This window comes from Ascidiella aspersa, chromosome 6 (genome assembly GCF_963924565.1).
Source record: "Ascidiella aspersa chromosome 6, kaAscAspe10.2, whole genome shotgun sequence".
Taxonomy (NCBI): domain Eukaryota; kingdom Metazoa; phylum Chordata; class Ascidiacea; order Phlebobranchia; family Ascidiidae; genus Ascidiella; species Ascidiella aspersa.
In genome coordinates, this window is record NC_139452.1 from 14,033,505 (window position 1) to 14,054,554 (window position 21,050).

Below are 21,050 nucleotides of genomic sequence, written 5' to 3' on the forward strand. Positions count from 1 at the left end.
CGTGGCTGTCCCTTTAAAGTAAAACGTTCTTATTTGGCATAAATTACAAGTGTTGTAATGACTTGACTTATAGTGTTCAACTGGGTACATAAATTGCTGTTTTCAAATGACTTGACTTGACTAAAGTGATTTTGGTAAAGCACTTGACTTAAGTCTATTGGACAAATGACTTTAGTCATTGAGTCAAATGGCTTGCAATTAAGTAGACTAGTGCACATTTTATAAAATTTGGTTATTTACGTAATTTTTTGCACGTAAACAATTTAAATGCTATTTTCTGGGTTTTTCTTTTCGTTGATTTAAGCTATTGCTTATATTCCTTGTTGATCGGCAAGTGTGTATTCGACACATCTGCGAATAAAATAGTTTATTCGGAACGCAGAAAGTATTTTGCAGTAAAACAAGAGTTTACGTATAAAGAATAAAAAACGACATTCCATAATAATTAACAGCACTAAATCAAGCTTTCTTCTATTTCTCGTTAAATATGTTAAGCGCATGTAACGTTCCTGGCGGTGCTATATTATCCGGTGTTGGCGTAGCCTAACAACGGCCTATTTTCTATAATATGTATATTCTAATTACCACGTGATTAATGTGCAATTTATGAAATTCATTTCCAAACAGCAGCTTGAATTTTAACTGACTTAGCACACAGCTGGGGCGCAAATGTTGCGATAATCGTAGCATAATAACACCCGGGAAAATATCTTCGTTTTGTCATTCAGGTTGCGAAAGGTGTGCTTGTAATTTGGCGTAGTGCTGCGCATGTAACTGCAAAGCTGATAGTGGCATTCTGACTGTACGGAAGTTAATAACGCATATTTTACGGTCTTCAATAGTTTAGGCCTCCAACGTAAGTTAACGATTGCACACCGAGCATTTTACAGCTGACCATGGCATTAGTGTCAACCACGCACATGCTTTCGCTAGACGGGCGATTCCGATCATTTTTTCTCTTTATGACGTCATACACGTCACACTTTTTCTTCATTAAAGTCAAACAGAAAATGGGTGAGTTTCCCTTTAAATATCCGGGGCCTCCTTATGCATTTCTGGATACGTACGCCCCTTGTATATCAGTGTTTGACCGGAAATCATCCACATTACCAAGGTCACCGAGTGGATGTCTTGATATTCGGACAGGGATTTTACTTAATTAGCTGCCAGAAGCTTAAAATTTCGGAAGTTGTGTTTCCTTTTAAACCCTTCTCACCAGACAATTATGACAAAACTGGTATATTTTTGATAAATTTTATTATAAATAAACGACACTTTGTTCTAGGCGAAGTGTATCCCATTGGAATTAAAAATATGTAGTAATCTGGTAAAAAAAAAACAAATATTAAAAATGTAAAACAACGCAAACATAACTAATTAGTGTCGCAAATTGCATAGTGAATGTAACTTACGCAATAAAGTCGTCCATATCCATAGTCCTGGCCCGTTTGGAGTTAAAGTCATTTGTTTCAAGTAAATCTGTTATTAATTTCTTTATCGAAAAATTTTCAGGAATTTCCTAACACAAAACAGAAATGTATTTTAAAAGCGCAGATAAATACCTAAAACGTTTGACTAAGTTTAAAAAGTACGTTAAATACAGCAAAGCCGAAATATTCGCTATATAGGAAGTATAAAGAATAATAAAAATGGAGTATCACCTTGTTGTTAACAGAACAGTGGATCCTGTAGTTTTTTTCAAGCATGTCCAAAACGGAGTTCGTGCTGACGAAACAAAGGCAATAAAGTAATATTTCTAAATATTTAATAATTGAAGTGTTTTTTTAACATTTTTGTTCTGGCGACCCCTTTCCTGTTTTCGAAAACTATGGTTACTTTTCAATTTTAATGTATTGTACAATGTACATTAGACACGGTAAGTAAGGATGTTATTTAAATTGGGCTTACATATTTTTTTTACGGTTTACGCCTCTATTTGCTTTATTATACGTTTTTTTCACTGAAGAAAGTGCATTGAGCTTATGGGGTAGCACTGGAAAATTTATTTTCTGCAAACTCGTAAAAAACTAAACAATAAACCGATACCCGATACTTAACGTTTTTGTCAATCAATACCCGATACTGATTTTTTTATTAACCTGGAATACAGTCCAAATTTAATTTAATTGACTCTAATAATAATTTCAGCTGATATATCTATACCTGTTAAACTTTTATTTTGCATATAACTTGGCATGATGCTAAACAAAACTTATTTTTGCAAAACATAGGTTTTTAGGAAAAACTATACCGATATATGGTTAGAAGCAAAACAGCGGCCGATTTTATCGATGAACCGATATATCAGTCTATCTCTAATATAGGCCGGCGGGTGTTATTACTTTGTCCATAATGAAATTTCAGGATTCCAAGAATTTGGCTCACCTGAAAACTGCGGATAACGTCTTGTTTTTTCTTATGAACGCAATTCGAACTAAACCATCCCATTCCTGAAAATATAAGCTGCTCGTATCAAACCCTGAATGTCAACATAAGTTATAAAAATAATTTTATCGACTAAAAAGTTGTTGGGCACGCTAAACCAATAAAAAAAACAGTAAATTGATGTTCACATTTTTTTTTATTTTTAATGATACAAAAAGCAATAAAATATTAACTACACAGTTTACCGTGAAGTTAATTGGTGGCGGAGGATTGCGAGGTTCAATTCGGACAACACTGGACTCAACTTTTGGTGGTGGCTTAAAATTGTTTTTGCCAACCTGCAACAAATAATTTTTGGTTGTAGGCACAATATGGGATTATTTTTACTAAACAAAATACTGATTAGAAGGCTAAAAAGCCATTGCTTTTTTGCCAAATTACCCTGATGAAACAATTCACTTCACTAAAATATTATTATTTTTTAATTTAAAGTATGAATCTATGTCTAAGTAACTCAGTGCTTTTCAACCTTTTTGCTGAAGTGGAACCCTATGGAAACATTCCACCGGCTCAAGGAACCCCAGTTCAATAATTTTACTGGCTCGAGGAACCCCAGTGTAATAAAAACACCTCAATTAGCTAAAGAATTTAGAAATTGCGGAACCCCTGGACTGTACAAGCGTAACCCTAAGGTTCCGCGGAACCCTGGTTGAAAACCACTGATGTAACTGTTAGCTACAACCTAACCATTACATAGCCAAGTGTCAGTTTACAGAACATTTTTTTGCATTATTAATAGGTTTTAAAATCATAATAAAGAAATTAGGTTTCTAAATTAATTTTGAACAAAAAATACTATACATACTCTAAAACAATACTAAAATACTAAGGATTTCCTTCCTCTAAAACCATGTGGCACAATCAACAATGACCAATATGAGCACAAAATTTTATTCTTTACCTTCATTAAAAGATCAACTCGTGCCAAAAGTTGCGTGTTGATTGAAAGCCGACAGTAAAGTTTATCACCTGGCTTTGCCACAAGTCGTTGGGCAAATTCCCTCTGGAAAACGAGTTAAATGTTATTTGTATGTTACAATTTTACATTAGTTAAATAGACCAATAAAAACAGTTTTTAGGATAATTGACACAGTGACCATAATAAATATATATTGATAAGTTGATTTCAGGTTAATAATTGAAAAATTAAGGTTTTACGTAAATCAAGATAAATTAAAAAAATACCTGAAACATAAGTACTGCACAGCGGAAAAAGGGTCGATGGAGAAGTAATTTAAATACTATTGGTGAAGAGATTTGATATGGAAGGTTGGCAACACAGACATCAAAAAATGGGAGTGATTCCAATTTGAGAACATCACCAACAATTAAATGCAACTTCTTCTGCAAGTGAGTACCTTGAACACGTTTTTGCAACTCAGCTGCCATCCTGGGATCTATTTCACATGCAGCAACCTTTTTAACCTACAAAAAGAGGGTACAAGTATTTATAGTACCAGTGATTCCTTTTAGTTATTTTGTGTAGAACAAATATGTTCATTGCCTTACACTACCTGACAACATCTGCGGAACACCAGCAGAAAATCACAAATTTAGTGAATAGTGTGGCATGCAATATTAGTCTCGGTTTGGGTTTGCAATGGCTAGAAGTCTGGTAATAAAGGCTTGATCACTATGAGTTTGTTTATGGCTTCCACACATTTTGCCATGTTTGTTTAGCCTAGACTTCTTATACTGTTCCAAGGTGCAACATAGTACACCACAAACAGCAATCTTATGGAATCTTCTACTGAAAACTAACAAAGGCTTTAAAATATTGCTGCTGCTTGTAATTCAACACCATACAGAAGCGTTTGTCAGCTCTTTTCATGCTCTTTTCTGTATGTTACATTTTTTGAAAGTTTATAATCACAAACCGTGAAGTTAAACAAGCCAGAAATGTCCTTTTAAAAGTTGTATATACAGTGCTTGATATCAGTTATTTACCATAGTAGGAGTTACAAAAATTTGTATGTGGCAGGAAGAACTTTGTTTAACCTCTTTTGTGTGCCCCACAACATAACCCACTTCAGTTTATTTTAGCTTCTAACATTTTTCTTTTAATGTACAGACAGACAAAACATGGAAAATATTATTGTAGAATTTGTTACGGAACTCATCAAAAATTTTTATGTGACATACTACCTTGGACTAAAATGAATATTTACTAACACTAAAAAAACAGCCATATAATTTTTGTTTCACCTTTTCCAATATTTTTACAGTCATGTTTCCAGTTCCAGGTCCAATTTCAAGAACAGTGTCTGTAGGACGAAGAGCTGACTTCTCAACCATTCCATTAATGATGAGAGGATTTTTTAGAATATGTTGCCCGACATTTGTGTTAAAGCAGATGCCTGAACAGTGAAAATGCATTTTAAAATGCAAACATTTTGAGAAATCAAAGAATAATATTTTTTAAAATAATAAATAGATTGCAAATGTTTTAATCCAAAACAACAAAGTTGCAAAAACTTCCAAATAAGACCATTTTTAGTAACTTTTGAGTAAGTCCAGCATTTTCCTGAACAAGCAAAATACTTTTCTAAACTATTTAATGAATACTGTTTTATTTCTAATATCAACTAATAGAATTTTTCATCTTGTTAAAATTAATGAATAAGGCTCATGAATATTATTCTATATTACATATTAAACCAGAAACACGGCAATGTATTCAAAAATAACTTCAGCCATATCGTTCATGTGGTTCAATTGAATTTGGGTAAAAGTAATATGGATTGACTAAACTATGTATACATTTTAATCAAAATTTAAAATTTCTGGTGACAGTAGTGCAAATTCTGAAGTTTAGTAGCCAGGCGAATCATGTACATAGTCACTTTTCTAACTTAGAATTTCAAACCAAGAAAACGCTTTTTTTTGCGTTTTGTGCCAACACTGTACCTCCCTAAATGTAATTAAGCACGTTTTTAAAATGCAAACAAATCCGCGGCCCGCCTAAATTACAGTTGTTTTTTAATTGTAATAACACAAAATCTCAGTTAACATATGTTGTGCGGCCCGCAGAGACCTTTCTGAGTTTGGTTTTGGCCCGCGACTAGGAAAAGGTTGCCGACCCCTGGTTTAGAACAACGGTGTTCAACCTGCGGCCGTCAATGAATAGTTATGCGACGATTAATACATATTTTAATAAGCATATGTCGGCGGCCGTGCCCATGCTGGGATGTGTTTATGGTTGATGTGCTAATACATATTAGAAATAGGAAGATTAGAAATAAATTTGACGACTGATGCAAAAAGAAATCAGTGGAGAACATGGGTAACAATCTGAATGGTAATGTCACATAAAGATAACATAAGAATTGATGATACATAATTATAATTAACGGCTAAGCAGGCATGTGTTACCCGAGTTGTGAATGGAATTATTGCAAAACTGTGGGACAGGATGAGCGGTAGTTATAGAAAGCCTTGTTTAAACGAATATGATGGTGTGAGTGTTTTTAAAACCGTTATTGAGCAAATGGAGAGAAAATACATTGAGGATAAAATGTCCAGGCACAATGAAAATCTGAATTTCGTTAATAGGCCAAAAACCAAAAAGATTAAGTTATAAACCACAGCCAGTGGGCCGGAGTCACAGGTCAATGAACTTGGTACTACATGCGCCGTTTCAGCGATGATCAGCTGCGTCAAGTTTCACAATTAAAAGCCCATCAAAGGCATTTTTCCCGCTTCATACGATTAGACTATATTTCAGTTCTATTATTTTTGCACGAGATCATTAGAGAACAACAAGTATATGTTTAAGAATAATTGTTCTATGACGTAACGCTATGAAAAAAATTACTGGCGGCCGTGAGATCAATAAAGACGGTCAATATATGTCAACAGCTAAAATATTGGGCACCACTGGTTTAGAACATACATTGTCGACGAAACACCAATTAATATAAATTGAACAAAAAACGTACAATACCTTGTTTAAGGGTGTCTTCGTGTTGTCTAGTCTTTTTTACAGACTTAACCTTCGGCATTTTAAAGCTAGGTGAGCTGTTGTACTGTACGTCAGAGGTATTTTATTTTTCACACTATTTGAGATGGCACACGTTGAAACTTGGGATTAGGTTGCAGCCTACTATTACCTGTAGGACGTAGATTGTATGTCAGACGCCATGTTGTGTCTAACATTTTGGAAAAGCATGGATTACTAAAATAATAGTTTGAAAGAATAAAGTATTCTAAGAGTAAATATAATGCAAAATTTGTAATCTGACCAAATATCTATTGATGTCGTTTTGCATTTCCTTGGTAGTTGCAGGCAAAAGTTACAGAACAAACAAAGCAAAAGGTATAAAAACAGACACAAAAACAAAAAATCAAATTAAAATGTCAGAATCAGTCACTTAACTTTTGCCAATAAGGAACAGGGAGTCGAACCGTTTGACTATTCCGGTTCAGGTTCGGTTCTGGTTCAAGGATTTTTTCAAAATCCGGTTCAGTTCCGGTTTCGGTTTCGAACAATTCAAATGTTCCGGTTCGACCATCGTTATTTCAAAACCGATTCAAAAAGTTCCGGTTCACATACAATATAATTTGCGTCAAATCTATAAAATGTGGGTCAATAAATGAGGAGACTAATCTTTGAATTGTAAGTCATTTAATCTAAGTTACGTGACGTATTAAACAAAACAGCAACTCATTATTGAAATATCTGAAAAATAAAAACATCAACGTTGTTTTAATTAATATTTATAATTTTTGTCATAAAATTTTAAACATGTCGTAAGCAGGGAGTCGAGCCGTTTGACTTTTCCGGTTCAGGTTCGGTTCGGGTTCAAGGATTTTTTGGAATCCGGTTCAGTTCCGTTTTCGGTTCGAAGGAATTTAAAAGTTACGTGACTGATTAAAAAAACAGCAACTCAATATTGAAATATCTAAAAAAAAAATCAACGATTTTTTCATTCAATATTCATATTTTTTTCATAAAATTTCGAGCATGGCGTAACTTGACTCTGTAAAATCGAAGTTGTGACGTCATGCAGGAGCGAACCGCTTTTATTTACAGGTTCGGGTTCGGTTAAGGTTCAGGTACTTTCAAATTATTCGGTTCAGTTCCGGTTCGGCTCCTTAAAATCTTATAAAAACCGGTTCAGGTTCGGCTACGGTTCGGAAAAAATTGACCCAAAACCGGTTCATAAAGTTCCGGTTCGGTTCCGGTTCGACTCCCTGGTCGTAAGTTAACTCTGTAAAATACAAGTATTGACGTCATGCTGGAGTGAACCGCTTTTGTGACAGGTTCGGGTCGGTTAAGGTTCATGTTCTTTCGAATTATTCGGTTGAGTTCTGGCTCGGCTCCTTGAAATCTTACAAAAAATGGTTCAGGTTCGGTTATGGTTCGAAAAAAAATTGACCCAAAACCGGTTCATAAAGTTCCGGTTCGGTTCCGGTTCAACTCCCTGATAAAGAATAATCTTTTTACCGAGATCGTTATATTGTTTACACAAAATGTCATTGAAATTGTATAAAACCGTCAGATGCTTGAAACTGATCCAAGGCTTTCGCTTTCTTGGCAGAAAATGCAGTTGAATCAGTTTCTTGCCGCCTTTGCACAAATTTGCATAAGCCTTAACTGGTAGTGGTAGGCCTATAATTTTTTGGAAATAAATACAACGTGTCGCCTAAAACGCTAAAAGTCTTGTTGAAAGTAAGCAACTAACTTGAAAAGCGAACAAAGTGGACATTTGGGCATTTTTTGACGTCCTCGGAGGACCATTTACTTTTCGTGAGAAAAGAGAACAAATCCTCCCAAAAGGGGGGAGATATGGTAGGCCTATACTTACAAGGTGTGTTTTAGGTGTATAATATATCTCATGGAAGAAGGGAGTCGGACCGTTTGACATTATCGGTACAGCTCAGTAAAGGTTTTTCAGAATTGCGTCGAGCTCCCCTATTTGTAATACAAAATATTTTTTTCGTAACCACTAGTTTAAAAATCTAAGTTCCGACGTAATACTGGAGTAAACCGTTTTTTTGACAGGGTCGTGTCCGGTTAATTTTAGGGGTTTCAAAAATAAAAATTAAATTTCGGTTCGTCTGCTTAAAATCGTAAAAAAAGGTTCGTTTACGCTTCTAAAATAATGACGACATAACCGGTTAATTGTAGCACTTATCTAGCAATATTAGTCTGTAGTGCCTAATTTGACGTCACTATGTACGTAACCGTTGTACACTAACGCGTGACCTAGCGCCGATCCAAGTGCTTATGGCGTTTCGCAGGTCATTCTACTTTACACAGCTAGTTAAAAGCGACTTGAATCACAGCGATCTTTTATCGTGTGTTCTGAAATTTGTGAATAGTTTGGCTTCTCAACGAGCAATATCTGAAGTGACTTTGTCTTGAGTTCAAGAAGTTAACGACAGATATTTTAGCGGCAGCCATCGGTTCTCGTCTTAAAAGCCAGCGCCATCCTAGACCTTCGACCCTCACCAATGCAGCCCGTGATCCCTAAATTAATAAAGAGCCGATTCGGGTTCGGTTAGACTTCCTTCATAAAAGCGAATAGAAGTTCAAGCAAGACCTGAATTATTATTTTTTTTACTTTAATTGGTTTGCTGATTTCACCTCACCTCATTTCAATTAAAAAAACGAAGGACATTTCAAAAGATTTATTATAAGAGCTTTTTGATATAAGTGAACTATGTTTTTTCTCAAACAAGGTTTCCAACAAAACTATTACGTGTGACGCATTTTAATTTACTTAAATTTTGAATTTAGAAAATAAAGCGTTGTACACAAACTTTAAAAGTTACAGAATTAGTATTCAAATTTAAAGCGACATTTTTGCTTTACATTTTCATCAGCTGTAACTTTTTAAGTTTTAACGAGGCTCGAAGCACTTGTAAGGGAAGTGGTTTAGCTAACTATTTTAAACCATTTTAATCAGCTCTGACTCCATTTCTTCAAGATTGTAGTAATCAGGTCCTGTTCCGCCAACGTATACAATTAAACCATCTTTAATAATGTAAAGCCGCTCAGGACTTGCTCCATAAGCCCAACACGCGTCATCAGACATGTTGTCAGCCATGACCGGAACTGAGAGCTGGATGTCATTTTTGAATATATTAGCTGCTTTTAACCGCTCTTCAATGGTCCTGTGGTTATTAATGGTGTATTTATTTGTTTTTAAAAACCAGCCATCAGTTGGGTGAGCCTCTCGTATGTAGACGCTGACGAAATCTGCTACGGATTTGTGACGCTCGGCGATTTTGCCGAAGTCTTTTGCCTGAAATGAGACCAGTTTGCTTATACAGTACTTTATTTTGTCGGTTATTTGCCATTTAAAATAAGGTAGTCGGATAATGACAAATCTTATAACGTATTGATAACGTCATTGGGTATCACTATAGTAATGACGTCATTGGGTATCCGGGTGCTGCAGTACTTTTTGCTTGGAATATAAGGAATCGGAAGCGGAAAAAATACGAAAAAAATACTTACAGATTTCGCATCATTGTTTGCTTCTAACTTAAAACAAAAATTTATTATAAAATCTAGACAACCACGAAGTGCCTGCGGTCCCGAGGCAACTATTGCGATAAATCCTGTTTTAGTAGCCCTGGGTGTTTCACAATATTAAAAGAAAACGCCACTCAACTGGACATAAGAGGACCAGGGAATTTATATTATAAAATGTACCAGAAACATGGCTTGAGGAACATGGTCTAGTGCCCCCACCCAGGTTCAGCCCTTAAAAAAGACCAGTTTGACAGCACTGTTCAATATGCAGCCTATAGTTTTCGTCGTTTCACAATATCAGAAAGAGGGGGAAAATTCATATTACTAAGGAGAATAGACTGTGTTAAAAAAATATTATGTGGCAGTCACAGTAAAAAGTAGTTTAAAAAGAAACTCATCTAAACTTCATTTTATATGTAGATATATTAAATAGTTTATTTTCTGAGTTAGTCCTTCGCGCCCCCTTGCAAAGCCTTCACGACCCCCAACCCTCCAGGAAAGCGCGCCCTCTAGCCAACAATCCCCGATCTGTCCAACTATGTTTTGTCAAAAATTGTCCATTAATCTTGGAAATTAAGCAAGTACCTCTTTCTAAAGGACTGTGGATAATTTGGAAAATTTAAATTATGAGTGGACAAACCGTCTATTACGCCAATTATAAAGTTGGTGACGTATAAAAAATTCTATCGTTAATACATTGCTATATAAGTTTCCAATCAGAGGCTTACCTTTGCCATAAACGGGGGTCAGGAAGAGGATCCGAAGTTAATAACAAGCGGACGATTCATCTTAACTAGATCAAATATCGAGCAATATTTTCTGCTTTCCGTGGAATAAAGCTTAACGTTTGGGGGATTTTTGCCAATGTTAGCTTCTTTCGTAAGATCTGCAATTACTTCCTTAAACACTTCAGAAAGCGCTTCCGGCTGAAAAAAAAGTACGGTAATATTGGTCTATAATCAATTTAAATCATTAGTTTTATACAGTAGGCCTATAAATAAAAACAATACAGGTACGGTTCCTTTTCTTTTCGACAGTAAATGTTAAAAAAATTTAACATTATAATTTGGTATTCTGTCTACATATCACTTTTTTTTACTTTTTACAAATTTTAGCTTTTGAAAATCTTACCGAGAAAAACCTTTCCCTTGTGGCATCACAGTCACCTGCAATGTTCAACAACCCAACTTTAAAACAAAGAATCGTCATCAAATCATGTACAGCAAATCTCGTCATGGTTATTCCAGTTCTTACCATTGCAATACAAAAAACGCAGATGTATCGAAACAAGTTAGTCATTTTGTTATATTGTACACTGCACTAGTTTTTTGACATAAACGCTGGGGAGCTTTACAGAAAGAAGGCAGGCCTACATTAGACTTCATTTGTGATGATGCCATAGCAGTTAAACTTTAACTTTTAAACTACTCGTATTAATATTTGCACTAAGTCTGCATTTTAACATGTATTTTGTTAATTCTGCAAATACAGCAGGCTTTATAGCTGACTAGATGACTCAAAAGTCTTTCGCCGACCCTAAGAACTTTGCACCCTGTATAAAATGAAAACAGCATATTATGTGATAAAGACTATACTGTAATGTGCGCTTAGTAAAAATAAGCAGATTGTCCAAGATAACGGAAAATATACTACACAATTTTTTTAACGTTGAATATAAACAACTAACGCAGCCAGCACAGAATAGCATAAAATTAAACAAAAACCTTTGCTTTATTTTTTTTTAACTGTGAAAAAATCATTATGTAAGAGGGATACGCGGCCCCAAAGTATATTAAACCCTTAAATAACACTTCTCGTCTTTGGTGAAGCATTCGCTTATGTGTATACACCAAGGTGCAGTTATAAAACGACCCCTGGGTTAGGCCCATTGCTCACAGCTAAAGTCTATTTTTTTCTAAAAATGCTCAATTAGCCGATGCTGTTAGTCACCCAAAAGCAACTAATATAAATTAATTATGTAACAAGAAAAAAAAGTACCGGCGGCCGAAACTTTTCATCTGCCATATTTACGTAATGCAATTCTTCTTATCCGTTTCTGGCCGCGCATGACTAAATAGCTTTTTACTCCTGCGTACCAACTGTTATTAAAATAAACCTTCATCCCAAGGCTTGCCGCAGACGTATATAAGGTAGATTTAATCTTACAAACGGACAATGTAAATTACTTCTAGTTAATATTTGCATTGGGGTTAATTTTTCTAAACTTGACATAAGACATTCAAGCTGCTCTCGGACATCTCCACTCATGCTGCGTGTAATACGGGTAAATTAAGGAGTCAATTGAGGAGATACGATAAGGTTTCTGCTGATGTAGATTTTGGGCTCGCTTTCGGTCGCTGAATATTTTTTCACATATGCATTCGGAGAGAAAACGTGTGATGGCGGAACCACGTATTGGCTACTCCCACCCAGTATTGTACCATTCAACATTAAACAGTACAAAATCATTTTTTGATAACATGTAATATCACAAAGCGAAAATTTCCGAGAAAGCTTAGAATAAAAAGCAAAAATTGCAGGTTGAACTCTCAAATTTGAAGCGAAACTTTTGCTAGAAATTGTCAAATACTGCAAAGTTTGATTTTATCAAAGCGATTTCAGGGCCGAAAGGTGAATTATTGTCAGCGGATTAGACTTTATTAACCATTTTAGCCAACTCCGATTCCATTTCGTCAGGATTATAATGGAAAGGTCCCTCACCGCCAACGTATGCAATTACGCCATCTTTGATAATGTAAAGCCGTTCAGGAACTGCACCATAAGCGCGACACGCGTCATCAGACATGTTGTCAACCATGACCGGAACTGAGAGTTTGACGTCATTTTTGAACATATTAGCTGCCTTTAACCGCTCTTCAATGGTCCTGTGGTTGTTAATGGTGTATTTATTTGTTTTGAGGACCCAGCCTTCAGTTGGGTGAGCCTCTCTTATGTAGACATTGACGAAATCTGCTACAGAATTGTTTCGCTCAACGATTTTTGCAAAGTCTTTCATCTATGAAAAATGTTTACATTTTAAATGAACTGAATTGGCAATCTTTCGCGATCCTATTACGTAAGATAAGCCTGACACTTTTTTATAAACGCGAAAATATACGCGAAAGAAAAAAGTTAATAACGTTATTTGACACATGGAGTCGAACCGTTTGACTTTTCCGGTTCAGGATCGGTTTGCGTTAAGGGTTTTTTTCAAAATCTGGTTCGAAAAAAAATAATTTCATTATTGAGGCAATGCTTGGAAGCAACAGTATATTTAATAAAACAGTTCTATTTCACGGCCGCCAGGAAAAGTTACGTCATAAAACAATTAATCCTAAAACATATGCTGTTCAACAAACTTAAAAATTGCAACTAGAATCCAGTCTAGTCGCGCAAGGCGCAAAATATCTAGCGTTTTATTGTTTACTTTAATGTAACCTAACGTTTAATATTTGCCCAAGTAAACGAACCATAAATATTTGTACGACTTACATTAATTTAAAGATTAACCTACACAGTACAAAAAGTGTTATCAAATCAAAGTTATTCTGTGCTTTGTCATTTGTAAGTTACACATTTTTTGGATTTTTTTCATTACGAACAGTTATGTAATACTTGCAAACTTGAATTAATGATTAGGCTTAGACTTAAAACTTGACCGGCTTTAAATATATAAGTTCTGGCACGATAGAGCTGAAACCTGGCCAGTTCGTCTTATCGAAGTATCAGAGTTCACCAAATTTATTCCACCACACATACACTGTACATTCACCGAAACACAGTACAAAAATTTAGGTACAGTATAACCGTATAACGCTTAAAAATATATACGGATTTTATTACCTTTGCCATGTACGGAGGTCAGGAACAGGATCCGAAGTTAAGTACCAGTGGGCGATTTTTCTTTACTAGATCAAGCAATCGACAATATTTGTCGCTTTCCATCGAGTAGAGTTCAACATTGGGGGCGGGTTTTCCAAGTTTTGCCTCTTTGCCTAGTTGGTATTTTCTCACATTGAAGACTTGCGAAACGGCTCTCCACTATCAAGTAAGCAAAATATTCGATGATATTGAGTTATGCATGACCATTACAACCTTATACATGGCCATCATAAGCTCATAACGGGAGCCCATTTACTTCAGCCTACAGTGAATTTATTTTTAGTTTTTATTATAATTAAAGGCTATGTAAACCAGTTAGTTAGGGTTTTTCATACATTATATAGTTTTGTCTTTTACCACTATAAATAAACAATGTCATTGGAATGTAGTACGTTGAGGGCACTACGTTCCAAATTGCTCTTGGTAGGCTACTATACCCACCGACAAAAAAATTTCCTCAGCGCCAACAAAGTTGCTGGAAACATAACCGAGCAATTTTCCAACGCCCAAAATCACTAACAAATCGTGTGCAGCCAACAGAGAGATGACTATTGCAGCTCTTAACGTCGCAAGGCAAAGGACATAGATGTTTTTAAGCACATTCATCTTCTAGCACAAATGTGTGCTCTAACCTTTCAATCCTGTTTCAACCACTCAGCTTTGCAAATACACGATCATTCTAGATTACGAGTATCGCAGGTAACCTATAGTTAAAGTTTAACATAACCCAGGATATTGACAGAGTGTCGAGTTTGCTTTGTAAAGGGTTCTTTCATCGAACCTTCGAACGACATAACACTTTTTAAAGTGTCTTTTTTACCTGATTGTTTTGGTACAGCAAAAAGAAAATGAGTGTTGTTTTGTTGTCCTGTTTATATTTTTTATCTTTGACCTATTTTTTGGTCAGTTGTCACCTAACAATCCTTGATTACTTTAGCGATAGAAGCGTGTACGTGTTTCTAGATCTAGAGCGTCTGGTTTTTACACGTTCCTTTTTGTAGGCGATAAAAATACCTGTCCCTATACAACTTTTTTAACTCTAGGCATAGTTACCACAGTTGATTTGATAATGCTCGGTGAGTACATTGACAATGTCTTATCACATGCGATAAGCTAAAACGGCGATTCAAGCCGCCAGTACAGTGGTTCCAAAACTTGTTTTACCTTGCGGTTTTGTTTCTTAAAATAATGGCGGACCCCTTTATTGTTTAAAACAGCGAAACTTGGCATTTTAATGTACATTACTTAACATTTACTTATCGGGAACAAGTTGATAAAGGATTTATTACCATTTAAATTCAAAGAAGTAAAAATTCTTCAGAGTAATATAACTTGTCGGCCTATTAAATAAGAGGTGTTGTGTGGACCCCTTCAAACTTTCTCACAGTGTAAAGCAGAATAAAGTAGAATGGAAGAGTATTGGACCCGAACAGCACAGATCGCTCGCTTTGGGTATTGGTCACACCTCAGTGGATACCGGTCACGTGCGTTTTACGTCACGCAAGGCAGTGTCAATGAATTACTGCAAGCGAATGTTACAATAAACTTAGCACTGCCACTGTATCCGTCTTACAGACAAAGATAAAACCAGGATAACTAGCACATAGAGTTGTCCGATACTTGACATTTTATTCAGAAACCCGATGTTTTGCACAAAATATGTCGCGATTTTATCTGATGTCAAACGGGTTATTGTTAAGCTCGAACAAGCAAACTGGAAGAAAAAAATACGTGCAAAGACAGTTTTGTAAGGATTTCGGGTCAACTTTGCCTTAGTAATAAGAAGATTAGTTACCTCAAGTTTTATTAACCTATTATTTTTATCTTAAAACGATAATTTGTCAAAAAATATTTGGTTAGCAAAACCTTGAGGCAACTGATCTACTTCGCACTAAGGAAGAGTTGGCCCCAAACCCTAACTTGGCATCGGGTTTCGGTTCCGATACTTGCATTTTGTATCATCCAAGTATTATTTTGATTAACCCTTTTAATGGTATTGTGTATATTTACCATTCGTTCAACTGCAAAACGCCACAGTTTCTATGAAATCAGACTTGGACAAACTGCGGCCAGCCAAGCAATTTAATCCGGTCCGCGGCTCATTTTCATAAAACTTTGTTTGGGTAACATTTTTTATCTAATTTACTTTATAATTTTTTATTGAATAAATGACACTTGTAAGGAAACCTCACTTTTCCTACTCTCACTACCTGTAAAAACGATGCTTTTTACGCCACTTTTAAAAAATGACTACACTTTATAATTTTTCATATGCTACATTTAACCCAGCCCCCAAGACTTTTTTATTCTCATGCGACGCCCTGTCAAAATAAGCGCCCAATCCTGGACTAGACTTAAAGTGGTGATAAATAATCTAGCGCATCGATATTTTTCCTTTATATTTAAAGGCACAAACTGCTGCTGAAATTGTATATTAAAAATACCCTAAAGAGTTAAATAAATGTAAACTAAGAATCAGACAACCTACCTCAACATAGCATTTGTTTTTAGAAACATTTTTATATTATTTTCCTAAAAAAACAACATTTTTTTGTATTATACTTTTATTCTGTTTTTATGTGTCTACATCTGGCTGGATAATAAACTACTCAATGATAGATACTTAAAAAATTGTTAATGTGTTTAAGAATAATGTAATCTCTAACAATGTGTACACCGAAAGCCATCGCAGACGCACTGAATCTGTCGATTAATGATGCAAGCAGGGTAGGCTAGAAAAACAACTAGCATCATTAATCGACAGATTCGGTGATGGCTTGAGGTGTACTCATGATCCATAAGCCGTAATCGTTGGTCACAAAGCAGCAGAAGGGCTATATCACAGTTGTTAACAGACATATATGTGTGCATGTTTTATTGAATCTCTAATAATGTGTTCATCTATATTACTTTTACTAGACACTCTTCCTGATCCTTATTCTCACGGTCTTTCTTGTAGCTTAGGTGTTTCTGGTCACGAAGCAAACCATTTGCTTTAATACAACTTAACCTTGCGACGGAAAATAGACGGCAAAAACGGTGTAGGCCTACAGCAGTTTGGAGAATATTTATAGCTTTGATTTCCAGTAACAGGCTGAAGCACCGTTGCTCAGCTATATCCCTAACCCTCTTGAGGGCCGCTGGGCGAAAGTGTGATTTATAACTTAACTAACTTGATTAGCAAATACATTTATGCAAAAAAATAATAAGCAAATACTATATTGGATAACTGCATTGGTGCGCGTTAACAACAAATAAAAATATTGATTTTAGTAGACTTCGCGGATCGGTTACCATTTCCGTCGACAGTAGAAGAGAAACAAAAGCAGTTCAAAGCATTTTTGGAATTTAGGTGCACTGTCAGTTGGTCTATTCCATCCCAGTTGTTTCGTTGGAACTACACAAGCCACTAAACCACGATTTCGTCTTTGGTTTGTTCTTGAAACGAGGCGATTTCGGATTGCCCCACCCTGGTTGCACATTCTTTGTACGAATAAGATCTAAAGCGGCAGGTTTTTGATAAGAATTAAACGCTTCTGGCGGAGGAGCCGGAAAATCGTAACCAGAACACCGACTTTCAGAAGATTGGCTTTCCACCTCAGCTTCATCCGAAGGATTATTTTGTTTTGCTTCCTCAATTTTATCTGACGACTCACGTTCACTAGTCTGGTCAGATTCATGATTTAGTTCTTTTGTTGATTCTATCATTTCTTCATTTTTTTGTTCAGAATTGTCAGCTTGAGTTTTGTGCTGAGTTTGTTCTGCGTTTTCCGATAAAGCGTCATCGTTTTCTTGCGATGACTCTTTATTATCAATCACGTTTTCGTCATTTTGAATATCATTGTTTCTATCGTCCGAACTTTTGTCCAGCGTTTGGCTCGTTAAAAATACACCGGGGGTTTTAGTTTGCTCTATAGATTCGGTATTTTCATCCTTTTGCAGTTGTTCATCAACAATTTCGTAACTTTTCTCTTCTGGTTCGACTGCATTAGTAATTTGATCATCGGGTTCTGTTGGTTGAGCTACATCAGTAATTTGATCATTCACTCCTGTTGGTTCAACTGCATCAGTAATTTGATCATTCACTCCTGTTGGTTCAACTGCATCAGTAATTTGATCATTCACTGCTGTTGGTTCAACTGCATCAGTAATTTGATCATCGAGTTTTGTTGGTTCAGTTGCATCAGTAATTTGATCATTCACTCCTGTTTGTTCAACTACATCAGTCATTTGATAATTGACTCCTGTTTGTTCAACTGCATCAGTAATTTGATCGTTCACTCCTATTGGTTCAACTGCATCAGTAATTTGATCATTCACTCCTGTTGGTTCAGCTGCATCAGTAATTTGATCATTCACTCCTGTTGGTTCAACTGCATCAGTAATTTGATCATTCACTCCTGTTTGTTCAACTGCATCAGTAATTTGATCATTCACTCCTGTTGGTTCAACTGCATCAGTAATTTGATCATTCACTCCTGTTTGTTCAACTGCATCAGTAATTTGATCATTCACTCCTGTTGGTTCAACTGCATCAGTAATTTGATCATTCACTCCTGTTTGTTCAACTGCATCAGTAATTTGATCGTTCACTCCTGTTGGTTCAACTGCATCAGTAATTTGTTCATCGAGTTTTGTTGGTTCAGCTGCATCAGTAATTTGATCATTCACTCCTGTTTGTTCAACTGCATCAGTAATTTGATCATTCACTCCTGTTGGTTCAACTGCATCAGTAATTTGATCATTGATTCCTGTTTGTTCAACTGCATCATTAATTTGATCATTGACTGCTGCTGGTTTAGCTATATCATTAATTTGATCATTGACTGCTGTTGGTTCAACTGCATCAGTAATTTGATCGTTAAGTGCAGTTGGTTCAATTGCATCAGTAATTTGATTGCTGTTTGCTGTTGATTCAGCTACCTTAGTCACTTGATTGTTGGGTACTTCGGCTTCAATTGCACCAGTTTCTTGAGTGCTCATCGTTGTCTCGGGTATTGCAACCGTTGGTGCGACGAGAGTTTGTTCGACGTCTTCACCAAGTGAACTTTCAAAGGTCTTGAGCGCATCTTCTGTGCTGTTGTCGTTCATCAAAATAACACAGGTTTCAGTGCCATTCACGTCGACTTTAATGTCACTATCGCTTGGTGCATTTGAATCTAGTTCTACCCAAACTTGCTCCAACAATGGGCCTGCATTAACGTTAATCGTTTCATCCATTTTAACCCAAAACAAGATTATAGTTCAGTTTGTCAGAAATTATTACTGAATTACTGTCGCTTTGTCGTGATAATAACGCATTCAACAAAAGCTTTCTTATCGCCTTTCTGCGATGTATTGACGTTTTTGCTGTTGTCACAAACGTTGAAGAGGAAGTGTCGTATACCGTCAGCCAGTGAAATAAAACGTTGTTTTGTTTTCGATGATTAACGACAAATAATGCCTGCAATGCTTTTTTATGCGGGCTTTAACTCCACTTGTCTTACTTAATCAATTATTATAATTATCAAATAGGCCTACTACGGTTACTAAGCCACAAGGAAAATTACTTTATATAAGAATGTAGGCTACACAGTGATTCAGAGCGTATATACGTTTTGCTAGAAAAGCACTGGACTTGCTTGTAAAAGCGCACTGTAGAAGCTCTAGTCTAGGTGACTGGTTCTTAACCTGGGAGTATTTACTTCAATTTGTTGAATTTCCAATGCTCTTTTGTTTGAATGTTATTAATTTGTTCGTAGGGGAAATATAATATTTTTGTTTTGGGGAGCGAGATGAACTTTTTTTAGGAATGACTTCACAAAGTTAAGTTATAGCGTGACGTCGTGAAAAAAGTTTTCTTTTTAAAGGAAATTCGTGAACAAAACACAGTTTAAGTCCAATCGAATCACACCACGCGCAACATTACAAAACAAATTCATATGAATCAAATCACGATAGACCATCTAAACTGGTGGATAAATCTTTTTATAAAACGTAACCTATTTAAATCCAGTACACCGAAAAGCCATCGCAGACTCGCCGAATCTGTCGATCTATGATGCAAGCAGAGCAAGCCAGAAAAACAACTGGCCTGCAGTGAGGTTCGAACTCACGACCTCCGGTCAAGCCGGGTGAGTTCGAACCTCACTGCAGGCCAGTTGTTTTTCTGGCTTGCTCTGCTTGCATCATAGATCGACAGATTCGGCGAGTCTGCGATGGCTTTTCGGTGTACTATTGATACGGAAGCCGTAATCGTTGGTCATAAAGCAACTTCCGAGGGGCTAGATCACAGATGTTATTAAACACATATGTTTGTGTGTGTCTTTCACTATTTAAATCCATTATGTAAAACCAGTGATTTTCGACCGTTGGTGTGTTGCACGAAAAATTTCTAAAATTAATTAATTCCTTGTGGAACACCTGAAGATTCACAGAACATTTCACTTTGAATTGTTTAAGAGCGGCTGTAAAGGCCTCAGTTTACGGCGGAGCTTTCGTTGTGTGTTCAGTATTAACTTTAAAGTATCTAAACCTAAAAAAAACGAAAAGTTGACCAATTTTCGATACCCGCGAAATTTCACAACTGATATTTTACTATAAACTTGTTGGCACTAAAACATAGTTGTAAGGTTTGCAAGTGTGTAGCGCTTATTTTCCTAAAATTGAAATCCTGCTATATTTAAGATGTTTCGAGTCCACTAAATGTTAATTTGTTTGATCTCATGTAACACTGTTTTTTTTTTATATTTTCTAATTTTATTTGGCATTATCAAAATTAGCCACTATTGTTACTTCTTAATGATAATAACGATTAAACACTCTGTAAAAGCAAATTGTTCGCAGCGCTTTTAGCGTCAGGTGTTACGCTGCGACTACTAAAATGTCATCATGTCGTTACGTATATATAAGGCTCTTGTGTCAGCGACGTGATGTCTTATGGCGTGGACATATCAGCAACAGAATTGCGAATATTATTTACAAGCTGCCATTTTTTTTTAGTTTAATGCAGCAAACTAATTGTATTCCTTTCAGTTGACTGTATTGTAGCTTTAGTGGGGTGAACATTTGTAGAAAAGGGGCAAACTATTTACAACTTAATCAAATCCAGTCAATCTATTTAAATTATCCCGTCATACAGACAGTATTCATGAATATTTTTAGTTGGTTACATAGTTGACCATCATGAACAACTTAATACAAACAACTTGTCTTTTATTACATTTTCTGTAGAAACAACAAGTTAATATGTACAGTAAAA

The 21,050-nt window shown here is 35.8% G+C and overlaps 2 protein-coding genes and 1 pseudogene across 4 annotated transcripts; all 3 read right to left on the minus strand.

The window, feature by feature from the left end:
• Window positions 1-1,238: 1,238 nt before the first annotated feature.
• Window positions 1,239-6,529, minus strand: LOC146140014 (putative dimethyladenosine transferase). 2 transcript variants are annotated; one of them, XM_083391413.1, is made up of 9 exons: window positions 6,389-6,529; window positions 4,651-4,802; window positions 3,631-3,870; window positions 3,347-3,448; window positions 2,631-2,723; window positions 2,386-2,450; window positions 1,662-1,725; window positions 1,413-1,519; window positions 1,239-1,324 (listed from the first exon to the last, which is right to left on the minus strand). In XM_083391413.1, exons 1-9 carry the CDS (start codon window positions 6,444-6,446, stop codon window positions 1,282-1,284), a joined length of 924 nt encoding a protein of 307 aa, XP_083247539.1. In that variant the 5' UTR covers window positions 6,447-6,529; the 3' UTR covers window positions 1,239-1,281. The 2 variants fall into 2 exon arrangements, with proteins under 2 accessions (XP_083247539.1, XP_083247538.1); XM_083391412.1 differs by having other exon boundaries at window positions 1,413-1,520; window positions 1,639-1,725.
• A 2,534-nt stretch (window positions 6,530-9,063) lies between these two features.
• On the minus strand, window positions 9,064-11,594 carry LOC146140015 (thyroxine 5'-deiodinase-like; annotated as a pseudogene). The gene is made up of 3 exons (XR_014501335.1): window positions 11,060-11,594; window positions 10,657-10,854; window positions 9,064-9,695 (listed from the first exon to the last, which is right to left on the minus strand). The product of XR_014501335.1 is annotated as a thyroxine 5'-deiodinase-like (transcript).
• A 984-nt stretch (window positions 11,595-12,578) lies between these two features.
• LOC146140016 (thyroxine 5'-deiodinase-like) lies at window positions 12,579-13,831 on the minus strand. Its single transcript, XM_083392589.1, has 2 exons — window positions 13,772-13,831; window positions 12,579-12,944 (listed from the first exon to the last, which is right to left on the minus strand). Exons 1-2 carry the CDS (start codon window positions 13,778-13,780, stop codon window positions 12,579-12,581), a joined length of 375 nt encoding a protein of 124 aa, XP_083248715.1. The 5' UTR covers window positions 13,781-13,831.
• Between the last annotated feature and the right edge of the window lie 7,219 nt (window positions 13,832-21,050).

Coding starts and splice junctions, on each gene's coding strand:
- LOC146140014 (XM_083391412.1), bottom strand. CDS start 6,446: ATGCCGAAGGTTAAGTCTGTAAAAAAGACTAGACAACACGAAGACACC. Junction 1,726..2,385: donor ACGTTATCCGCAGTTTTCAG/GTGAGCCAAATT, acceptor TTGTTTCGTCAG/CACGAACTCCGTTTTGGACA. Junction 1,521..1,638: donor ATACTCCATTTTTATTATTC/TTTATACTTCCT, acceptor TGTTTTGTGTTA/GGAAATTCCTGAAAATTTTT.